Source organism: Maylandia zebra, linkage group LG8, assembly GCF_041146795.1.
Source record: "Maylandia zebra isolate NMK-2024a linkage group LG8, Mzebra_GT3a, whole genome shotgun sequence".
NCBI lineage: Eukaryota > Metazoa > Chordata > Actinopteri > Cichliformes > Cichlidae > Maylandia > Maylandia zebra.
The window spans coordinates 23,034,494-23,059,544 of record NC_135174.1 but is presented as its reverse complement, the minus strand read 5'-3'; the positions used below and the strand labels follow the sequence as shown (position 1 = coordinate 23,059,544).

Genomic DNA, 25,051 nt, shown 5'->3' with positions numbered 1-25,051 from the left:
GATTTAACAACCCCCTCTATCATTTGTTCAATCCATGCACAAAAACAAGTGTGACAAGACAAAGTTTTCATGGCACTCTGTGCAATAGTTTGTTTTTGTTGTTTTTTTTTTTTGTTTTTTTTTTATTAAAGCAAAGTAAATGAAATATGGCTTTAACCTTATGTTTTGTTTCATTTGGATGGACTTTTTTAAAACAGTTTCCACTTTCTGTGCTAAGTTAGGCAATCTGGTGAAACTGCTGCATGTTTACTGTGTACCTGATACAGCTGTGGTGTCAGTCATGTCATCTCAGCCTTTGCAAGAAAGCCAATAAGTGCATTTTCCAAAATCTCCAGATATCTTTTTAAATTGATCATTTGCTGCTTCAGTAACAGGTTTTGTTTCTTGGTATCAGTTAGAATCCAATCATACATTATTTTTTCAGTCAACAGAACATCTGGTACATGGATAATATCAAATGTAGATTATATTTTTTTGGCTTGTGGTACATTGTCTCCTGTTTTAATGTTGTATTTATTCCTTAGATTTTCACGTCTGTACTAGAATACTGGAAATAGAGGTTTTTACTTGAGTTGAGTAAAACAGGATGATCTAGTTTTAAGAATTGTCTTCTGTTGTTCTTTTTGTTATCTCATAAATGGAGCAGGAGCTGACAGAGGCTTTAAATACCCCTATCAGCTGCAATATTAAAGTTCATCTGGGAAACCTAGAGTGTTGTCACCCTACCTGTTTAAACAGCCTTGCTGTCTGAACCCACCCCCTCACTGCTATGGCAGTTGCATTTGATGATGGGTAAGCGGGTTAATGCCCACCACTGCTGAAAAAACTGCTCAGGAAAATATCAAAGAGCCAAAGCAACCAACTCAGATTGGGGTGGCACCACCCTACATCCCAAAATACCTGCAACCAATGGTGCCAGACACTAATGGAGACCCCACTGCTTGAGCTGATTTGGTTGTACATGGGAGGATATAAATCTAGTTTAAAATAATCAGTTAATAGAGAAGAATTGGAGTGCCAGAGTTGGATTAAAGATTGAAAACAAAATTATAACCACCAGCTTAACATTTTTGTAGGTCCCCATTTTGAGGCTATTTCAACTCTGACCTATTTCGTGTCCCATCCAGTGGTGTCTGGCACCGGAGGGCAGGGGAGGGTTCACCCTGCATAGATGCAGTTTGTTGTACTCTTCACCCTGTTCCTTGAAATCCAGAAAAGCAGTTTTTGCAAATTGGCAGAGTGCACTGTCTGCAGCAACATTTAGAAAAGCTGTACTAGCCAAAGTCAAACCCACATAAATACTCAAACCTCTCAAAAGAATCTTGTTTTATAAGCAGATGAATAACTGCTTTTCAGTGCGTTTCACCTGTTGTTGTTGTAATAAACTCATCAGATTCAATTCTAATCCAAACTGACACAATGGGGAAAAATTACGCCTAATAATAAGGTTGTATACAAGAACAGATGTCCATATGTCTGTGCTGTTTTGACTTGGATTTTTATAGAAGGTGAAAGGCATTACGGGAGTATAGAAATACACTCAGCAGAGTCAGCCAAGTGCTAATACCTTAACAGTGCACACGCACACACATCCACAAGTGGTGAGTGGAAGAGAGAACAGCTTTAGTGAGGATTTGCTCTGTATTAACCCTGACAGGGAACACAGAGTCAGCTGGAGCACAAGGAAGCCAGAGTAGATAGACCTGTAGGAAAATAGAGGGAAAAAAGCAACAGTGCAGGGAGGTATGAAATACACTGTCGTCAAAAGGATGTGTAAGTTGAAATAGGGGGTCCTCCAAGCAGCAGCTAATGACTCGAAAATACGGCACTAAAAGAAAAAAGACGACAGCTTTTAAAAAGTGCTGTGCATTTTGAAACATGTCGATCTAAGATAGGTACGACTGGTCCAGAGATGGCAGCACGGAGCACAATGGGGCACCCCAATGTGCCCCTCTCACACAAACACATGCATTCCCAGAGGGACAAAAACAGATCCAGTCGACTGCAACCTTACACACCAAATGGTGAGTAGAAGAGTGGCATGACTGAATATGTTACACTGTAAAGAAAATTGTTAGAAGTCACAGATCGTAGATATTGGCTTTTGATGTTGTTGTGATTGCAACACTAACAATAGGGAATAGCACCTGCATGGTGGTGGTTGTTGTTTTTGTGCTTCACATAAAACTGTCTGCACTTAGGTAGATGTTAGCTGTCTTGTTTGAAATAAATTTTTTTGTATTTATAACTAAGATAAGATTCAAACCAACAAGCTCTCCTGTAGTTTCTATGAATTTGTAAAGGGCCATTCCAATTTTCATAAAACAATTTTTAACTGGCAATGCTATGTTCAGCCTGTTCTTCAACATGTGTTTTCATCAGTCCAACCAGTCTTTGTTGTTAATTCCTGTGCAATGTGACAGTTGCACAACCCTCAAGTCTGAGCTTCATAGTGCACAACCATGAACAACAATGGCATCGATTTGTTTCCATTTACATCACTGCTGTGTGGTAATACAGTTTATATGCATGATAACTTCACTCCATTACGTCTTCATTTAAATGGATTTCACGGTGAGAACAAAGCTGAAATGTGTCTGATCACAGTTATGTTACAAGAGCAACACTCTAACCGAAGCTTTATACTTGGTGAATGATCATCTTTTCTGTACAAACAATGTTTTTTGTATCCAAACATGAACTGATGGCCACAGCAGAAGAGAGTGTAAATCAGATTTGATTAGTTAGCAGTGAGGTGTGCCAAGCTTCTACTGCAGCACTGTTTCGTTAACTCTGTTTTTTCTGCTTTGCACAAGTATATGCAGGCTATATACCGATACTAGTGTATATATACACACAACAAAACCTTTAATGCAAGTTCAGCAGGTCGTGCAGTTGGATATTAGTATTCTACAAATTTGACTGTTGTCTAGTAAATTCAACTAACTTCAAATCCAAATTGTTTGGCTATAACCGGTAAGGATGGCAGACCTCTTCTTATGAAAGATTTATATTATATTATTGAATATCTTCTTGTGATTAGTAAGCTTTGATGCTGATCCTCAGTAGTTGTCCAGACATCCTTTTACATACAGTTTTACAAAAACACAGTAACACTTTTGACATTGTATATATATGAGAGCTTACAAAACTGACCCTAATTCTCTGAATTTTATATATAATACATCCTACTTATTAATACTTGGCTTACCTTTTTTTTTAAACATCATTTTTATGTCTTTTTTGTATCTAGGGAAAATGTTTTATGCTTTTTTAACTTTGCACTGTCTTTGTTGGTCTAACTAGAATCCTGTACATCTGGTACAAACCTGACCCTAACCTTCTCCAATCACAGTCCCACAACTTTCCATCTAGCTCTAACTTTTAAATTGTCCATCTTTGTAGTTTAGCATCCAAAATCTCACCTACGTGTATTGCTTGCTATCAAATATCACCATGCAGACACTGCTTGTTCAGAGTTAATCGTTGTGTTTGATTTATTTAAGTCTGGGATATCAAACTTAGGGCCCACCAAATGGTCCAGTCTGGCCTATTGGATAACTCTGTAAAAATATAGAAATTTTAAAGAAGAAGAGCATAAACTGTATTTTCATTTATTTTACTTTTTATTTTACATTTATTTTGTCTTCTAACTGACAAAGACCGTAAGTAAGAGTAAGTAACAGATAAACCATTACTTTAGAAAAATAAAAGCTTTTTTATTATTACTACTCGCCCAGTGAGTCTTGTTGATGGATTTAAAAAACATTTACTACAGCAGCATTTCTTTATAACGCAGAAAAGCTGAGACATATTGTCCTTTTTTTGTCTATAGACTTCTAAGTAAAGAAAGACAGAACCAATTGGAGGAATTCTTTAGGTCATTACTGTAGGCAGTGGTTTCACTGGTCTGCCCCTTGATGTAAAATGAGTTTGACGCTCCTGCTTTAAGCTAATCCTTGGCTTTCTCTTTCTGTGTAACAGCATTAACAAACAGAATGCTAATAAACAGTAAACAGTATAACTGCTAAACATGTGACTCAAAGCAGCACCGGGCACAAGTTTAGCTTCAAAGAGCTTTTCTCATAGGATGACATGGTTCAGCATGTACTTAAAAAAATGCTGATCAGTTGAATGTAAACAAGAAAGAAGCTGACATCTAGATTTCGTGTGTGGAGGTTTTACACGAGGAGCACCTTTTTCATGTTCTTATATTTACTGTTCAAAGTGCAGTAAAACATTATTTCTCTCGTGCTTTGTTTCATGCCCTGCCCAGCTCTTTGTAACATTCATATTTCTTATGCCATCCTTTTATAATTCTTAATATTTCCATTTTCCTGATTGCCCCTGCAGACAACTTAAACAATGCCTTAGGCGCTATCAGAGTCCTTGGTGTGGAGCTCATTGAAGATGAGCTTAAACCCCATTTGAACACAGTGATGGCCAGCATTAAGGAGAAGAGTAAGTTCCTTTAGGTATAACACTATGCAAAGCAATATAAAATATTTGATGCCTTTTGTTTGTTTTTTGTGTGTGATGTAAATCTAATGAGGGGTTAATGTCACAGGTGCATGCAATGTATACGAACATGTAGGAATATTTAACAGCACCTATATCATAGGCCGCAAAACCACACTGATAAGAAATGGCCCCATGAAGCGAGATGTGCAAGGCAGTTGTAAGCACTAAGAAGAGGTTAAGCTATATTTGTGTCTCCCAGCAAGTCAACAGCAGGATAAGAAGGCGGCAGAGGGAATTAAGCGTCAGAGGTCACGCAAAAAAACAGATTACAAGATTCAGTTCAGGTAACTTGACATATAGTCTATGCAGTCTCTTAAGAGACAAACTCTTCTAAGGCTATATAAAGGGAATCCAACAAGTGTTGGTAGTGTCAAAAATATTAATTATTTTTAAATATGCAATTCCACTTGTGTCCAGAGAAAGGTGCTGCTGAGCAGGTGGTGATCAGTGGGATCTTGCCAATCCTTGCTCTGAGCCTGAGAAGCAGAGGGCCTCTGAGTGTGCTGACTGCAAAACTAGTGGCTGAACTTGCCAGGGAATGTAAGTAATCAATGCTTATATTGTTCTTTATCTATGTACAGTTTATTATTTAATACAAATAAAGTATAATGTTAATCTATAGGTTTGCTGGTGAACCCGAAAGCTTTCTCTCTCTGTTGCTTCAAGTGTTATTAGTCTAGTACAAAGTCTTCTTTCTTTACTGTATATTATTTATCAATACACTTTATCAAGGTTTCTTCTTCTTCCCATCAGCTGTGATTCGTAAAGGTTTTGGTGACACGGGCTTGGTTGCGGCTTTGTTGTCGGTCCTGACCAGTTCAGACCAAGAATTGCTTTTCCACGCAGCGAGGGCCGTCTCACGCATGTCTTATGATAGCGGTAAGTTAACACAGTCTGAAGCTTCTATCAAATTCAACACTGCATTTTACATTTGCTTTATGCTATATATCAAATGTCCTGGATTTATTTATTTTTTAGTTAAACAGTACTGAAATAGAAAATACAATCTTATTCATTCTCTTTATGGAAAATAGAAAGCAGCCAACAGGGTTTCTGCTAAATGTTTGACTTACAAAAAATCTGTCAATGTGAGGAAATTTGTTTAAAACAAGTCCCATGTAAAAGTAAATAAATAAAGTTGGCTCAATAAATTGATTTAATATTCAGTGCTCACTTTCCCCTTCAGCTAAGCTGCAGCAACTATTACTACGCCAAGGTGCGGTGCCTCGTCTTGTTGCCATCCTGCTCCAGTTTCCTGATAAGGAGGCCCTGGGGGATGTGTGCCTTCAGGCCCTCTGTAACATCAGTGGAATGGGATTAGCAGAGGAGGCCGGAAGGGTGTGGGAGAGAGGAGCGTCTGTGAGGCCGGGGGAGTCTGTGTTTCACGGCGTTTCTCCTCACACCTGTGGTTTTGACTCTTCTGTGACTCTGGTGCGTGTGTCTCAGTGGGGGCCGGGTCAGTACGCAGTCAGCATCGAGGTTTTCCAGCGCTGCTCGTCCTCTTTCTGGAACCTTCATGGGAACAAACGGACTGCTCACTGGTCCCCCTTTTCCAGCTTTGGAAGCTGCTCAAATTTGTACAAGCTGCTCAAGTTCTCTACAAGGAATATTCCACGGACAAAAAGTCTGAAAACCCGTGTGTTCCACACTTTCCTCTGAAATCTGGAAATACACAAATGTCTCTGGGCTCTTCCCGTTTACTTTAATCAGAATTTTTTGATTTCTTCTTCTTGTTTGCATCTACTTTGTAAGGTTCAATCAAGGAACTATTTATTTATGTGTATTTTCAGAAATGCTAACTTTTGCAACTACATGCGTCACGACACGGATTAGGCAATTCTGCTGTTTTAGTGTCACACTGTGCTGTTTAAATTTGGGCAATAAGTGAATCAAGGATTAGAATAAATAAATCACGTTACATCTAAAACTTTCTATAGTGATGCTCTTCATGTTGAATCATTTCACAAGTGCTTGAAATAATTGTGAATTCCTATTCAAAGGCAGCAATACTGAGAATGTTGTTTTCCTATGTGTTATCGCTAATTCAACTTTGTGCTAAATCTTTGAACGTTTGGATATCTTTGGGAAGCTTTAAATAATAAAATAATTTCAAATTATGTGTGTAAGTGTCTGTACTGAAGTCAAACTTCACAATTAGTTTTGTTAAAGTAATTTTCAAGCATGAATAACGAACGTTCAGAAACATTGTTAGCAAATTTTTAAGATTGTGCAAATTGAGATAATAACAGACCATTTTTCATTTAAATATATAAACTGGGTTTCTTTCTCTTTTTTTCTTACAAATGTACACTCACTGGCCCTTTTATTATTTATAGCTTGCTATTACTGGGTTGGACCTCTTGTTGCCTTCACAAATGCTTTAATTCTTCATGGCACAGATTCAACAAGGTGCTGGGTCCGTATCAACACGATCATGCGCTTCCTGCAGATTTGTCAGCTTCACATCCATTGTGTACAACAATACTCAGTTGGTTCCAAATACATGCAGTGAAAATATTTACCACACCATTATAACATCTGAACTGCCAAAGCAGGGTAAGATGGATCCGTGCTTTTATGTTACTGACACATTCTGACCTTACGATTAAATGTCGTAGCACAAATTGAGTCCTCATTCCTACTCTTTAATTTTGGTGAGTTTATAGTCTCAGTTTCATGTTAGCTGTGACACCTGATTTGGTCTTCTGCTGCTCAAGCCCATCTGCTTCAGAGCTGTGCTTTCAGTCATACTCTTCTGCACAAATTGGTTGCAATGAGTGGTTATCTGAGTTAATATCGCCCTTCTATCAGCTTCTATAAGCTGGCCACAATCTCGCACTCTTCTGACCTCTTATCAGCAAGAGAATTGGTGCTCACTTGATGTTTCATCTTTTCAGACTATTCTCTGTAAACCCTAGCGCCAGAAAATCCCAGTAGACCTGCAGTTTCTGAAGTATGTGGGAGAGTGTGTCTTGTGCCAACAACCACACCATGTTCAAAGTCACTTAAATACACTTTCTTCCCCATTCGTGCGTCCTGGTCATGTTTCTTGTAAGTACGATGATATGTCTAACACCTGCATATTTATGCTTTCTTTTTTTTCCCTCACCCACTCTGCCATGTGTTCATTGTTTCAACGTTATTCAGGATTTCCTGAACCATATCACCTACCCTGTATTTTCACCCTTTTAGCTTCAAACTACAGGGACACTATATCTGCTCCTGGACTATTAATATATTTTAAGCAGCTTTTAAAGTTCAGGGGAAATGTCTGGGAAAGCCACTACCACACTGAAACAGCGATGAGCAGCCTCTCAGAAACAGTGTGATTACTAGAGCTTAACACTAGATGGCAGACATGTGCTTTGGAGTTACCTGTATAGTATTCATATAGTCTAAATATAGAATAAATTTAAAGGCAGTTTATGACTTTGAACATAAGCCTTCACACATGGATTGAATTTAATAATGACAAGCCGCTTGACTGCACACCTCACCAGGTATGCAAAGATATTTACATAGATTCAATTAGTCTTCCTTGCTTTGCAGATATGAAAGCAGTTTGGGACAGTACCTAAGTTAAACTAAATGCTTATCCCTTGCCTGCACATTTGTTAACTAGAAATGCCAACACAAGGATAGACACAAGTGTAGTCAAGTGTATCTTGCTTCTCGATCTTTCTCCCATTTCTCTTCTTATAATTACCTCTCTTATTGGTTTCATCCCGCCTGAGGCGTTCTAACGCAGGGGCACGTCCTCTAATCAATCCTAACTTTATTACTCTGGGAACCACTTAAATATTTGATGTGAGATGAGATGAGCCTTGGAATTATTTACAGGTAGACAAGAGTTGCACATACCTGTTACTAACGACTGTCTTGATCGCCCTCTGGTGAAAAACGCTTAGCTGACGTCTTGTTTAGGGGAATGAAATGGATATTTACGTAAAAACACAGGATAACAGACAGGCTACCATTTATGAATTCTCATTACTTAGGATAATTACCTCATGATTGCCTGTCTAAATCTAAAGACACTTGGTCAAGTTATGTCTGATGAATCAGGGCCTCAAGGTTGAGAAGTTTTAACTAGGTTAAAAGGATTTCATTTAAAGCAGCAGACTACCTTCTTTACTTGGTGAAATCTGTCAGCGTGTTGTTTTTGTGGCTTTCAGCCAAAAGCATTCTGCACACTGCAACACAACAAATTGGTTAAAAAAAATAATAATGGCAATCTTTTTGGCTAGAGGACACTTGTAAAAACTTTCAAACAGTAGAAGGTTTTGTAAACAACCCTCTAGCTTTTTTTAAAGCTCGCTGAGCAGGCTATATATTTTTTTAAAAATTAGATTAGATGTAAAGATTTGGGGTTAATTAGCAACCAGCATCAAAGTAAGGGCCCAACATAAGCTGTGGATTGCAAGTTAATTCATCTCTGTAAAAAGATCTCCTAAGAAAAATGCAGGACCCAGTGAAACATCTGTGGTAATTCTAGCTGTTAGCTACAGTGAAAGGTTCATGGACAGCCCTGCTTAGTTAGCATACAGTATGTCTTTAGTGGTTAGTTACTCTGTTTCCATATGCTTTATTAGCTAGTTTAGAAAGATGGCCTCAGAAAGAGACACATTTCCTTTTTTTGTGGTCTTTTTGACCAACTGTAACAAGCTATAGCTGGGAATACTGGCAGTTGTCAGAGAGAGCCCTGGTCCTTTGAATTCTTTGGATTATACGTGAACGAAGAAAGAAACAGATACCAGCAGGAGCCTGCTCATTCTTCTTGTTCTTTTTTGAGTGTGTTTAAAGTTCGCCTTAAATGCGTAGCTGGTGCTTTGCAGTCAGTGTCTAGCAGACAAACCTGTGTGCTTACAAAAAACTGGCAGGCAGTTGAGGTGGTTTAGGTATGGCTAGGATGCCTCCTGGGACACCTCCTAACTGAGGTGTTTTGAGCATGTTCTACTGGGAGGAGGCCATGGGGCAGACCCAGGACACACTGGAGAGATGATTATATGTCTCAGCTGGCTAGAAATGCCTTGTTGTCTCCTCGGGAGAGGACAAAGAGGTAGTCCGGGTAGAGGGAGGTTTGGGCTTCTCTGCTTAGACTGCTGTCCCTGCAGGTCACAGAGAGACCAGATCCATCTTCTGCCAGGCAAGTGGCAGAAGATAAAAAATATCTCTGAAAAGGTGTTTGTATTTGTGTAATTTTTAGCACTTTAGTCTTCCATATGCCACAGGATAACAACAGTAAAAACTGACTATCTGCCACACTATTGTCAAGATCTGTTTTCCTAGTTCTTGTTTTTGTCTTTGAACAAACATATGATGAGCTGCACACATGAAATGTTTAATCAATAGCTCCAATTCCTCTCTGTAATGGGAGATGCTAGAAGCATGCATATATTATTTTTAATATAAAACTTATTAATAATGCATGATGAATTTTGCATTCTGTGCCCTCAAACCCCGTTAACATGGCTGAAGACTGTTATATTGCTTGTCTTTGCAAATAAGTCATTTAAACTTTAATCCTGTTGTTTTCTGCAGAAAGAACTCCATGTAATTGCATTAGGATTTCATTGTGCCTCTAATTATGGCTTTTTTCATTTCCCTTTCGTGGCCCTTGTTATTGTTGGCCTATAGTACCCTTAAAGGATAGATACAGTGACACAGCTTGCTGACTGACTCCACACACATCATTCATTTGATACGGACAAACTACAAATAACTACAGAAAACTAACAAAACATCTGCATACATACACACATCAACACATATACACGATGCTTGGGTGTCAATCCGCCACTCAATGGGTCAAATCACTTTGATAGAGCTTTCCTCGGGGGATTGCTCCTTGTCTTTAAATATAACAGGTTTGATTGTCAAGCAGACAAGAAAACAAAATTCTCCCCCTCTCTGACAGCCTGCTGCCTTTTCAGTCAGGCAAAATCTCACTTATGGACCTTTGTGACAGGTCGATGACAACTCTCATCAGCATAGAGTCCAGATTAGCATTACCCAATCGATTCCTCTGACAAGTGCAAGAGAGTTTTTGGACAAATCCACCCGGCTGTATTGTGCACTTTACCGAACTCAGAGTTAGCAGAAAAGTTAGACAAGAAGTCTGAGAATAAGTTTAAACCTAAAGCTAGGGGAAAGTGACATCGACACAGATCGACTGGGAGAGGAAGATCAAAAAAAATGCAACAGGCACACAGTTCTTCTAGAACTTGTACAATATTGGGTAGAGTCACTATAACAACTACAACTCATTTCTTCAAGTGATGCTGTGTAGTTTTGACAGGACTGATTTTTAAACATACATGCAGTTTGAAAACATTATCACTTCAGTGTTAAGTGATTCAAAATTGTATCACCGCTTATTGTTGAATTATTCATAAGCTGACAATTAGAGTACTTCCTGTTATGAATAATCAAGATACTTTAAAAAGTCAGAACTGTAGAGACTCATTATGACAAGTGACAACACCTATGATTACTGACACGCAAGCAAGAACAGCTAAGATCACTGCATCCAAACTGAGGCCAACTGCAGTTTGACCAGACAATATGAAAAATTACACATATAAACACATTATAAAGCTGCTCGGTGAAGAAACTGGAAGATTGTTGCCAAATAAAAATGACTCTAAACACAGTTGCAGCAGCAAAAATGCACCATTGTGTCGGCACTCACAGACACAGTGCCAATGCTACTAACTTAACAGCAAAGATACTATTTGCACTATCTAGTTCTGAAAACTGAACAGCAAAATGCTTTACACTTGGCACTGGGGTTGACAATGAAAATTACAATTTGTACAACAAGTTACAGAACTCAATGTTTATGGACAGTATCCAAAAAGGGGGAAAGAAAACTTGCTAATAAGTACAAAAAATGCACGACAAAACTTGCTAGAATGTGATGAATATTGACAGCTCCTTGTTAAGTTAGATGAGACCAAAATAAATGTGCTCAGCTAAGATTCAGCATGTTTTGGCATGAACCTGGCCAGGGATACCGCAGTGAATGCATAGTGTTGTCAGTGAAGCACTGAGCTGAGTGTGATGATACGTGGCTGCATGAGTGGAAAAGGTATCGGGGAGATGAAAGAGATGAGATAAAATCACCCAAAATACTGGCTGACAAGATGACTCTCAGTCTCCAGGAGCCTCATGGAAAAATTCTAACATGATAATGATCCAAGCACCTGTGCAAAAAAAAAAAAAAAAAAAAAAATCACACAAAGTTTCTGAAGAAAAAAAAGAGGATGGATGGTAGGGGGGACTGCCCTGGCAAGGACTGTTGCTGGACTTCAGAGAACTAAAGAACAACAACTCCTTAAATATCCCTGCAGAAATATATGCACTTCTGGTATCCTCCCTGCTGAGGAATCTGTCCTCAAAAATAAAGAACATACTACGTTTTGAATCCTAAAATCGATAGGGGTTCTGACCTTTGTTAGATTGAGTCTCTAGTTTCAAGGTTTATTTTTTACATAAACAATTTTAAAAATACAGCCTCTGAATTATTTACAGAGGCTCCCAAGAAAATGAGCAAGAACAAGGCAGGATGGATCAATGTTTTCATGTTGTTTACATCAAATACAGGCCCTAGCATTCAAATTTTGCAGCAAAAATTGAGATTCACCACACTGGGGATTTTTTTTCCTGCCAATAATCTATCCAATTATGGTGAGTCTGTGAGTCAGTTTCCTGTTGTTAGCTGAAAAGAGTGGCACCTAGTGTGGTCTGCAAAGTTAGACATGTTGTAAAGTCAAAGATGCTCTTCTGCATGACATGGTTTTGAGGAATTACTGTTGCTTTCCTATTCCTGCCCATTCTAATGCTTGGTTTGAACTTCCCCTGGTCTATATACCTTAATGCACTGAGTTACTCTCATTGGCTGATTAGATATTTGCATTAATGCAAAGCTGAATAACTCACCAGCTGTATAAGATGACTGCATAATGCACAGTGAAATGCTTACACTATGAGTTAGCTATTAGCTAAGAAAATTCCTGCTAGTATATGTAACTGATAACACAGCTCAAAGCTCGAGACATCTGGGAAAGTTTGAAGCTTTTCTTGCTAATTTTTCTAAGACGGCTTGTGAATGTTTTTATTTGTATTACCTGGAATTTTTATTAATGAAACCTTGATGGAAGTGAGACTTCCTGAATGAAAACTAATAGGTTTTGCTAAATAGATAATTTGAGAATCTGTGAGAAATTATTCTCCTTATTGAACTGTCAGTATAAAAGCTGCTATTTTGAGCTCTCAGTGGATTACTGTAATGCCACCACAAACACCAAAATGAATTGCTAGCAAGAAGCAGCGCTCCTCTGCACTGATTGCTGTATCGTTGTTAACCAAAAGTTGTCTCCCATTAACTAGTCTTAGCAATTTTCTGCTCCCAGCTTCAGTACCTGCACTGGAAACACGTCAGTGTCATTTCACTTATAACACAACAGCAACTACATGACAAAAGGTTTTAATTTTACAGCATTTTTTATTAAAATCTTTCCTTTTATTACAACACATGGAGTCACTCAGATGCCAAAATTTTAATCAAAAGATGACAAACTTGATACTAAAGGGGAAAATTAAACTGAACTTGACTTGTTGTGATAACAGTGAAAACAGCAAATTGAAATTTCATCCGGTCTCAGATGGCACACCTGTTGCTGCCATGTCACACTATAAAGCTCTACCGGGTTATGACAGGCAGATGTTAAACTGAACACCAAGCACCAAAGAGCCTACCGCGTCCCAGGCAGCTTATTTTTACCCGGGGATGTCAGAGTGCTGAATGGTCGGCTCAAACACCGGCTCCTTCACTTCTATTTCTGTACTGACATCACAAGCGAACGCGGCACAGATGTAGCTCTCTCCTGCTGCTCTGAGCGACAGAATAAGGCTAGTACTGGAACAGGCAACAACAACCACGACCAAACACCGAGGCTGAGCTTGAGGCTTGTGTCTGCGCATGTAAATGTGTGTGTGTGTCGTAGTGGATTGGTGGGAGGGGAGGCCATCTGTCCTGGCCTATTATGTCCATAAGACACACTCAACCTCATACTGTGAAACATAAATTGTGTATAAAAAAAGGAACAAGAACAGACCAATTCTGTATTTGGTTTCATTTGGGGGGTTTTATTATTAATGGCTATTTTGAAAGAATATTGCATCTTGACATTACCAGCAGGGGAAAGTGGGAACATGAACAAGAGATGGAGGGAAGGGCAGAGGAGTGGCGCACAGAGATGACACGGCAGATGGTTGATTGGAGATTATCACTGTGGGAGGAAACACCAGGAAGTCAATTAGAGGAGGGGACAGCGACACTCAGACAGTTGGAGGACCAATCAAAATTAGTTATATTTGATCATGATATTTAGAGCTGAGCACTCAGAGTCCCAACCTTGAGAGCTGAGAGAGATTATGGGCCAAAATGACCACTACGCCCCTTTGTGAATACAAAATATGACAAACTGAATCATGGAGGACTGTAAATGTGTTTCTCTGTGTGCTGAGCTCCAAGCTGACTTAAACAGTTTTAGGAGCTTATTATTACTGAGACCTCTGACAAGTTATTTTAATCAGTGCTCAGAAAAACAAGAAAAGAACGAAGGACAAAGAGGCAGAATGCAAGATGACACGAAACGCAAACAGGAAAATATAGCAGCAACAATCAGACAAAAAGGAAACTAGAGAGTCGACTTTGACAAAACATCACAATAGTCCTCTGACTTTCTTGTCAACCATCCTTTTTTCCATCTCATTTTTTTTCTCCTTCCTGAGTCAGTGAAAGTCTCACTCACCATTTCCCTCAGCCTGCAGGTCTGCATTATGGTGTGTATTGCTGTCATTCTGCTGAATAACGATGACAGTGTTAGTAAGCACGGCTATCACTTTCTTTCATAATGACTACAGCTACCCTGACAGGCAATACCTTGGACAACTCTTTTTCACTCCTCACAAACACTTCCCACTGCAAACATATGCTCATACGGTGGCAGAAACAGCAGATAGCAAGAAGTGTTGAAACATGTCACTTTTAGAAGTATTAAGGCTTCCCTTGTACGTGTGACTCAGCAGGAGTTTAGCGGTTAAGCTCGAGGCTCTTATCCCCACAAAACAAACTTTCAGTGTTTTATTTAAACTGAAGGATCTTTCAGGTACAATGGCTCTGAATACAAATGCTACTCAAACTCCTGATTGAACTGCCTAGAGCCCAAACAGGAAAAAAGAAAGTAATTGAGTTGTAAAAGCTCAGTTCTGAAGCAGGCCAATTAGTTTCAACACTGAGGAAATAGGACTTGTCAGGGAGTTTGCGAAGGGCAGACTAAGGGAGAAAAAGAAGCAAGGAGAGGGAAGGGTTTATGCTAATGTGTGTCTTAGTACTGCTCCTGTCCCGGAAAATATCGGGGCCGAGAGGCAGCAAAACCTGGGAGTGCAATCTACATGTGACCCCCTAGAGAAGCACTTTGTGTGACACCGGGAGGAGTGGCTGCTCTGCAGAAAGGGTTATGCAAATGTATTCAACTTTCCCAAGGAGCGAGGTTCAGATTTAGCAGCGATGCATGGACAATTGGCAAAAAGTGAATATTAACTGAGAAAATAACATTAAACATAAGAGAGAAAAGTATATTATTGGCATACCTGTTGGGCAATATGGCAACCTTTGCTTACAACCTCAAGCTCAGCATATCAGTTGGTTAACAAGGTGGTGAATTTGTAATTCACTGTGACGCTCAAATAACTTTAAACCTCAGTATATTTAAAACACAGTCACAGCCAAAAGTTTTAAAGGTCTTGAAATTCATTCCGATTAGAGAACGAAGGTCTGTGCCGTCCACTGATTGCACTCAAGAAGTGCAAATGTTGGCATAACTGTGGCAGTAGTAAAAGTTTCAGAATTGTCAAAGTCAAAGTAAATTATTGTGTGGGGACTATGCAATTTTCTAAACTCAGGAGACTACAAAGAACATTAGAAGTCATCCTCTGGGCTTAAGAAAGATTTGTGTTCAATTTTTGTGCCAATGTGTCCAATTATTGATGATGCATTTCACTAAAAATGTAAAATTATAAATAAATCTACCTCAAACTGACATTGCCATCCCCTGAGTTTTAGCAAGTGTGGGTAATAGTGCTGTTGGTGAAAAACATCAACAGCAAATGGCACCTTTGTAACAAACAAACAAAAGAGTTTCAAGGAAGAACCCATCTGTGTTCAGGCTAATCAAAACGCATTATCACTACATTTTTCCCCAAAGCTGCTGCCAGTTGAGGTCTGACTGATTAAAGTCAGGCACAGGGCTGCTCTCTAGCAACCCTCCCAAGCCTAATTAAGATACTTGGCTGATTAGAGACTTGGCTGATGACAGCTTTCACGTTGATATCACATTGAACAACATCAGATACAAGCTTAATGGAGCATAATAGAGCACACTTTTAGCCTTTTATCCCTTTTGAACACGTCAACAAGTATAGGTGCCTGCTCATCATCTAAAAGCAACACACCCACCGTTTGTGATTTTTTTTTCCTTCTTGCCCCATTCCCCATATCTCCCCAGAATGAAAAACAAAGCTGCCAGGCTTCCCTCCTCTTCTCTTATTTCCTCTCGTCTCGCCTGATCTGTCACCGAGTGTCTCCCAGCCATCACTCTGTCTGACAGACGGACTATCTCTGAGTCGTCAGTCACTCCACTGCCTCTACGCAGCCGTCATCTGTAGCCGGCAGGGACACCCCCTGCAACACACCCGTCACGCAGCAAATGAAGAGAGGCCCCTTGTCTCCTGAAATAGGGGAAGCATGAGGAGAATATATTGTACAGATTAAGGAGTCTCCCTTCACATGTGGATGTTGGCATTGCTGTGAGTGGTTGTAATGTGAGTTTTAATAGTCAGGATGAGGTTTGACCTTCAAGTTGCACCATGTCTCTTTGCTTTAATCTGATTTAGCACACTCTGCCCCCTGAACTACATTTCCCCCCCTGGTGAAACAACAAAGTGTTTGCATTTGTCTTATCTAAAACACAAGAATGTAAAATATCTTGTAGATAGTCTGAAATATATACAAGTAAAAGCAAATGAAACACAGAAAAGACAAATGCTCTATCTATCATAGACATGGAACAAGTGTTGCATTAATTTCCGCTTCAGCAATGACTTTTACTAACAAAATAGAAACGTAACTTTGATGCAAAAGTGACAAAAACATGCTTGCCTTCAGGAAGTAGAGGAGCAGCTCCCGTCACGTTTGCCAAGCCCATGAACATTTTTCAAGAGGTGATTTGCAACAAGCCAACCACAGATGTAATATTTAAAAGTCAAGTAGCTTCTTCAAATACTTTGGCCGATTAGATTGCAATTCATTTCCGACAGTCGAGTGTAAATGGAACCGTGAGATCACTTGCAGTCCCATGGTTTGTTTCCTAGACACATTTCGAGTAGGTGTAAAAGGCATTGTGTTTTTAAAGCATGATTTCTATTAGTCACAAGTGGAGTGGAGTGGTATGTGTTGACCTAACAAAATCTGGCTTGCAGTCTTTGTTTTTTTTGTTTCTTCTACCAACAGCAAAGCGAATGCATTTAAATTTTATTGCACGTTTCAAGAAAAAGACAATTCAAAGTGCTAAAGATAAGACAGAATGCTAAATTTAGAATGTTATATTAACCTAAAAATAGACTAAAACTGATTATGTAGCATAGCGATTACAGTACTGCTGTTGTGCAGTATGAAACAATAAATAGACAACATTCAAGGCAAACACAGACATGATGGAAGGTGTTTTAAGATGGGTCTTAAATGTGTCTGTGACTGTCAAGCTTTCTAAAGTGATACATAACATAACATTATGACCATTGAATCAGTGACCGACACTGATTTTCTTTTCATCAGGGCTCCTGTTAGCAGGTGGGATACATTAGGTAGTAAGTGAACATTTTGTCCAGTTTGACAAGGGCCAAATTGTGATGGCTAGTCGAAGGTCGGAGCATATCCAAAACTGCAGCTCTTGTGGGGTGTTTCCAGTCTGCAGTGGTCAGTATTTATCAAAAGAGGTCCAAGGAAGGAATAATGGTGAATCAGCGACGGTGGCATGGGCAGTACACCTCGTTAACATAAATATCCAATCAGCCAATTACATGACAGCAATTCGATATGGCTCAGTTGACCTGTTAAAGTCCAAAAAGAGCAACACAAATAAGAAGGAAGGAGATTTTGAATGTCACAGTGTTGTCGGTGTCAGGCTGGGAAGGTCTGAGTATCTTTGTATTTGAGAAAATGGTCATTTTCTGGCATTTTCCCCACACAATCATCTCTGTGGTTTATAGAGAATGGTCTGAAAGAGAGAAAATATCCAGTGAGTGGCAGTTATCTGGATAAAAATGCCTTGGAGATCTTACAGCAGGATAACAGGCCATGTCACAGATCTCAAATCAAATCACACCGTTTTCTTGGACATGACAGGAAGTTCACTGTACTCAAATGGCCACCAGAGTCACCAGATCTCAATTCAATAAAACAGCTTTGGGATATGATGGAATGGGAGATTCTCATCATGAAAATGCAAGAACTGTGTGATGCTTTCATGTCAGCTGGATCAAAATATTTAAGGAATCTTTTCAGTACTTTGTTTAATCTATGTCATAAATAATTAAGGCCATTCTGAAGCAAAGATTAACTAATAACAAACACAAAAAAGCTCTTGCTCTTAAGCTGTACCACATCAGCTTCATCTTCATTTAAAAAAAGGAAAAGGAGAGAAAAAAAATGCATCTAATTTGAATTGGACTACCACATTTTTGTTTCCAGGTAATAACTCTCACTGGGATTATATGCTGGTGAAGTCTGACAAATTACATCTTTGGCCATGCCTGTGGTATGCTCCTCCAAGGCGACTTTCCATTTAGACTGAGGCAGTCAGATGGAGATGTGAAGTTATAAATGTGTTTTCCCCCCTCAAAGCATGACAGATAGCTGCAAGAGATTTGAAAAACACAACAATACAAGGGAGGTACACATGTGTGTGCTTATCAGCACGTGTGATTAGTTCTGTGTAAATAAAGAGAGCCTTTCTCAATATAGATACACCCACCAGAGCTATCATGGTTAATAATGTGTCAGGGAAGATTGATGGTCAGCTAAACAGATGGGACAAGCTTGTTAATGTCTGTGCCTGTGTCAGTGCTCATGGTGGCGAATAAGTATGTAAAAACGACAGTTACATTTTATTCTTCCCTGTCGTCTGCCTGTTAATTATTCCTTATCCTCTTTCATCTCAATTCTAAATACGTACCATGTACTTACATCCATTTATAAATGGCACATGGACTTTAAATGAAATCAGAGGACATATTAAATGCTAATTATAATGTAGTCCAATCCCAGTGCACTTCAATGGAGAACCCACTGAATACGTCTGAATGGGGTTTTCAAAGTGTTGCAGCACAATTAGGCAGAGTTTGAATACATAATCAAGACACATGTCAGCTTTTGTAAGAAGTGATTGTGAACACATTTTGCTGACTGTACTCTGAATGCCGTTTTCTTTATCCCCATTTGTTCTTAGTATTTTCTGTCTTCACCAAAAATGGCCCTCCCCTCCTCACTTCTCCTGGATTACATCTCTCTTCTTTGTGTGCTTTGTCAATAACCGCTTTCAGCATCGTCAAATAAACACAGACAACACACTGCTGGTCACTTTTCCCACAAGTCCTCAGCCAATAAAAGCAACTCTTCTGACCACGAGTGACTGAGTGAATAAAAATAACTGCAAAGCAAATACAGATGACAATTGTTTGGTTATTTGAAGTGGCATCAAATCCAGTTTTCAGTCCAAACACAGTCTAAATATTCAACACCGCTGGTCACACAGATGCCCAAAGTGACCTTGTTGTGTCTGTGTATACATCAGATAATGTTTGTGTCTCAGTGTGAGTGTGTGCCTTGTGGAGGGTATTTTGTTTATTTCCAGGTTGGATGTGCTGGGATGAAAAAGACGACTGTATATTTAATGAAATCAAGCCAGGTCACCTTTATTTATATAAGACAACCACAATTAAAGTAAGGGATATATAAAATATATAACATGAACACATAAAAGTGAAATCAATGCACAATTGGCTTTAACCTGGATTCTTTCTAGTTGCAAAAAAAGGTCTAAATGACTCTGCTTACTTGATGCATGATCTCAGTAAGGATTTCTGATGGTGGTCTCATTCACCAGTTTCAAATCTTACATGCAGCATAATGGACAACAAAGCTAAACATACTTTGCATGTGGCTAATTTTTGATTGTCAAGTCGCAGCCATATAAGTGTGCAGTGTCATTAGTTTCTCCGTCTTAAAAATGTATATTTCTTTCTGGAGATCTTTCAAAGTTTTTCTTTCTGCTTTTTCATTCATTTTCAATCCAGTTCTTGAGCCCGAACATTTTCAGAGGAATGTTTTCTCTATTTGTTAATCCACTTAACGCTAATCTATGAATCATTCGTGCATAACGATTTTTTTTTCTACATAGCATAGCATTCTTCTCCTCTGCTCTTCTCCCTGTACACCAACTGCTGCACCTCCACCCACCAGTCTGTCAAGCTAATCAAGTTTGCAGATGACACCACCGTTATTGGACTCATCTCGGACGGGGACGAGTCTGCCTACAGGAGGGAGGTTGAACGTCTGGTGTCCTGGTGCAGCCACAACAACCTGGTGCTGAATGCCCAGAAGACAGTGGAGATTATTGTGGACTTCAGGAAGCACACAGCTCCACTCCCCCCCATCATCCTGACTGACACCCCCATCACCTCTGTGGACTCATTCCGCTTCCTGGGTACCACCATCACCCAGGACCTGAAGTGGGAGCCCACCATCACCTCCGTCATCAAGAAAGCCCAGCAGAGGATGTACTTCCTGAGGCAGCTGAAGAAATTCAACCTGCCAACACGGACGATGATGCAATTCTACACTGCAATCATCGAGTCCATCCTCACCTCCTCCATCACCGTGTGGTACGCTGGAGCCACTATCAGGGACAAACAGAGACTGCAGCGTGTTGTGCGCTCTGCTGAGAAGGTGATTGGCTGCAGACTCCCATCTTTGCAGGACCTGTACACCTCCAGGACACTCAGCTGACCCTTCTCACCCTGGACACAGTCTGTTTGACCTGCTCCCCTCAGGCAGGAGGCTCCGGTCCATTCGCACCAGAACCTCTCGCCATAAGAACAGTTTCTTCCCCTCTGCTGTTGGACACATGAACAATAACCACATGACTGTACCCGCCACTAACACATGACCCTACGCTGTGTCACTGCATCATTCTATGTTTGGCACTGATCACCACCTGCACTCATGTATATATCTTTCAACGTAGCACTCTTAATTCTTATTCTCATGTATATATCTCATGTATATCTCATGCACATATCTTTCCACGTAGCACTTTTAATTCTTATCCCTACTTTTATTTTTTTCCATGTCTATTTAAGTGCTATTTATGACAGCATGTTTGCACTGAAGCACCGCAGCAATTTCCTAATGTTGTAAATCTGCTCAACATTTGGCAATAAACCCCATTCTGATTCTGATTCTGATTCTAATCCCAAAGCATCCCTGGATAGTAAAACACACACAGGCATTCTATACTTAAGCACAAGTAAAGATACTAGTGTTAAAAATGCTCCAGTAAAAGTTCAACTTCTTTACTCAAGTGAAAGTGAAAAAGTACCAGCTATGAAATGTACTCAGAGTAAGAAAGTCCTAGAAGAACATTTCTACCATCAGTTTTAATGCAAAGCTCACTGAAACTTGTGCTACATTAATGTAATAATAAAATAATATTAGTAGGAATACAAACTTGTTTCAGTCTAAATATTAATTCTAACAAATGTACTCAGAATCAGTTAAGTAGAGCAGAGAAAAAGAAGGTTTGTTTTCTGTTGCCTACATTGTAGAGGGTGACTTTGCCTCTAAACAGGAAAATGAGCACAGCAAATGGGGTAACCCTAAAAACAGTTGTAGTGGCTCAGTGCGGGAAAAGAAAAAGAATCACAACTCAACAATATTTGAGTGTCTGCATTTGGGTTCATTCTCCTGGTCTGGTCACTCTACTGTTAACACCGGCCTACTTTAATCCCTGACTATGGCACACTCCCCCCCCTTTAATTTATTTTTATGCAACATCCCCTGATGATTAATACATGAGCAGGATTGACTTTCACGTGTTACTGTTTAGGACCAAATGGGCTTGATGTTTGAAGGCTCGCAGTGACATGAAATAGTAACTCCCCCTCAAACGTAACGAGGAGTAGAGAGTACAGATATTTGTTTTAAAATGTAGGGAGTAGAGATGGCACGATACCACTTTTTTATGTCCGATACCGATACCGATATCATAAATTTGGATATCTGCCGATACCGATATGAATCCGATATAGTGTGTTTTAATCAACAAAACTGTTTTTTTAAATATCTTGCTGCATTTTGTATAAGTTCATACTCAAGTTTAAAACAACAACTACACTAAAGCTATTCTGTTATACCTGTATGCAAAAAAAAATATTTCATAGTTCAGCAATACTGATCAATCTAATAAACTTAAACCTACACCATCCTCCCTATTCTGGTATTTTAAAGAGTACTTAGCATAAATATTAAGCAACCTAACTAATAGGGTTCCAACTCCCAGCAACAACAAAAATAAATAAATAAAAAATAGGGAACCACCCCTCACGCTCCACCTCATGATGCTTAATCGACGTAATCAATCTTAATTTGATGCAGTGTGAAAAAAATGCACAGAAATCAATTATTTTTCAAGAAATATTAAATAGATTCAACATCTTTCTTCAACAAAATTGCAGACTGCACAGATGGTACCTTCCCAAAGGAAAAAGTACTATAGCTTACTAGGGTATATTAGACTTAACAGTTACTATATGCAGTAATGGACTTCTATACATTTTACATCAGATTAAAACTTTGGGTGTAAGATTCAGATAAATATTAAATAATTAAAAGCGAGACATTTTAAATGAGAATAAGAAAGAAAAGTATGTCTTTGTGCCCCCTTTTCCCTGTTAATGCCCTATCGGCCCCCCTGGCTAAACTTTGCTAGATCCGCCCCTGCACAGTTACCAGCGTCAGCTACGTAGAAAAAGATCCTCGAGTAGAAAGTAATATTAAATACATTCTAACAACAGCTGATCAAGCTTAAACGTGCTGCTGTTGTTTATCCGCTAGTTTCCTCTTTCTGGTGCAAAGTGGGCCAAAAGCAAACAAGAGACATGGACAGAAAAGCCGATCAGCTGATCATTAAGCAGTTTCATGATTGAAGTAGCAGCCGGAGAGCGAGAGGCAGTCGCTCGTTAAGCTTAACGCAGGAATGCTTTACATTCAGAGATGGACTTACACACTTGCTTTACTTCTCTCGGGGATAACTTTGTCGGAGATGAAATGCCGGGTTGCTAGCGAAGCTCCACATGCTATCCAGACCACAGGTCCCGCATGCCACAGCCGCTCTATCACGTGATGCATACTGCTCCGACGTGCTAACGTTCTGAGGTGAGTTACGCGTGTTGCAAGTTTTGTGAGGTGCTTTCGTGATATTTAATGGATCGGATTACATTTTTTTATTTTTCTCCGATATCCGATCCAGTAATTTAGGTCAGTATCGGACCGATACCGATACGTAATATCGGATCGGTCCATCTCTAGTAGGGAGTAAAAAAAAACCAAAAAACTACTCACTTAAAAACTACTACTTAAAAATTGATCTTTCAATAAACAACCTCAATGTTTCAGCAGCACTCGAAGCGGCCACACTCAGTCAAGAGCTAGCTAACGAGTGAGTGCCTGTGCTGTGACAATGTGACAATGTGTCAATGACGTCGCATTGTCCTACCAAATTCTTAAAGAAAGCAGGTAATCCATGCTAACTGGTCAGGGATGCACAAAATTGTGCTGCTGAAGGGCAAATTCCAAGTTCCCGTTGAAACGTAATGCATCTGTATAAGGGAGTCAAATTATAATACAAGAATTTAACGCATAATGTAATGAAGTTTGACCACAAAAACGATTTTAGCAGGCCACACATGTTGTATGAGCAAACTGCACGTATTTGTAATATATATAGATGTGGCTCAAGACTTTTGCACAGCCCTGCGTCACAGTACACTCGCACAACCAACAATTCAGTTGGGTTCATTTGTAAACATATTCTGACTCATGTTTGTCTAATGAGAACAAATGTAATTGCCTTGCACTCGTTACTGTGATAGCGTTTACTTTTGTATGCAAGTCATACACTGAAGTATCACTACATGCAGCCAGGAAGGATGACAACAAAAAACTTTAGCTTGTCACTGTTGACTCTATCATTTCTTGGTGTTCATATCACGAAGACTAAATGAAACATTGCCAAAAGTGAATTGCATCAATGTAAGAGGGAAAATTAATCGGTTTTATAGGAATACTTAGTTTATATTGCATCAGTTGAATTCTCTATACAGATGTTTCCTCTTCAACACAGTATTATTACTGACATCTGAAATACATTTACCATTGTATCTGACTTAAATGAATCCCACTGACCAATTTGTTGATGTGATTTTGATGCTATAACCCAAAGACACAACTTTTAATAAGATTGTTTTGTCCTTTGAGATACGGACACTCTCACCTCTTCCCTGTTGTCTGTCTCCACCTCTCTCCCCATTTGAGGGGAGGATCTGTCCTTGTTACATGGTGGCATATTGACTTTTGCTGGAAAATAGACATCATGTATCCTTGGGGTCGCATTTGTCTTCATAGATACCGTGTTGAGACACCGAAAGAGGGTACGAGACACACAGAGTGACACAGAGATGGTCAATAAGCAATGAATGGAGACGACTACAAGATGGAAACAGAGTGAAGGACGGGAAAAGAAAGAGACATACAGGGAAACAGGACACAGAAGGACAAGAGAAAATGGAGGGAAAGCTGGAGAGATAAAAAATGATCTTCAGATGTTGGCCGGCTGCTTTGGGCATCTGGGATAGGAGGAGAGTGTGAGTTGATTAAAGTATTGTGTTAGCCCCATGAGTACTGACAGCCATCTCTTCTGTGATCATATTTTCCTCACCGAGGAAATGCCATCCCACCTCTCCTCTAGATTTAATCACACGAGAATTTGTAGAAACAGCTGGCCTCAATGTCAGCGCAGGGCTGCTTCTCTGGGATCTGTGGAGGGATGCATTGGGGAGACAGATGCCGATAACTAATGGCCATCGCTACACACCCGTCCTCCCCCAAAGCTGTGCATGTAGGGAGAGAGACTAGAAAAAGTTTTGCGAATTCCTAAAAATAACCATTAAAAGGTCAAATCATGTGCTTATTTCTATGAATAGATGCCATATTGCAAAAAAGGTTCTTTTAATGTGACGTTTTGTTGATTCCACCAGTATCAGCCTATTTCTTTCACACCATTTAAACCTTTAAACTGTCCCAAGAGTATTCAGTGTTGTATCTTTACCAAATAAACTTCAGTATATT

The 25,051-nt window shown here is 39.5% G+C and overlaps 1 protein-coding gene across 3 annotated transcripts; it reads left to right on the top strand.

Annotated features, from left to right (window-relative positions):
• The first annotated feature begins 1,667 nt into the window (after positions 1 to 1,667).
• si:dkey-21e13.3 (rap1 GTPase-GDP dissociation stimulator 1-A) lies at positions 1,668 to 6,638 on the top strand. Of its 3 annotated transcripts, XM_004556681.4 has the most exons (5): positions 1,673 to 2,024; positions 4,354 to 4,461; positions 4,939 to 5,061; positions 5,275 to 5,400; positions 5,708 to 6,638. In XM_004556681.4, exons 1-5 carry the CDS (start codon positions 1,913 to 1,915, stop codon positions 6,178 to 6,180), a joined length of 942 nt encoding a protein of 313 aa, XP_004556738.1. In that variant the 5' UTR covers positions 1,673 to 1,912; the 3' UTR covers positions 6,181 to 6,638. The 3 variants fall into 3 exon arrangements, with proteins under 3 accessions (XP_012776069.1, XP_004556738.1, XP_076743771.1); XM_012920615.3 differs by lacking the exon at positions 4,354 to 4,461 and having other exon boundaries at positions 1,668 to 2,024; XM_076887656.1 differs by lacking the exon at positions 1,673 to 2,024 and having other exon boundaries at positions 2,031 to 4,805.
• The last annotated feature ends 18,413 nt before the right edge of the window (positions 6,639 to 25,051 follow it).

Excerpts from the sequence above, each read along its gene's own strand:
- si:dkey-21e13.3 (XM_004556681.4), top strand. The coding sequence starts at position 1,913 with ATGGCAGCACGGAGCACAATGGGGCACCCCAATGTGCCCCTCTCACAC. Across the intron at positions 4,462-4,938 it reads GGCCAGCATTAAGGAGAAGA|AGAAAGGTGCTGCTGAGCAG; the intron begins GTAAGTTCCTTT and ends ACTTGTGTCCAG. Across the intron at positions 5,062-5,274 it reads GGCTGAACTTGCCAGGGAAT|CTGTGATTCGTAAAGGTTTT; the intron begins GTAAGTAATCAA and ends TCTTCCCATCAG.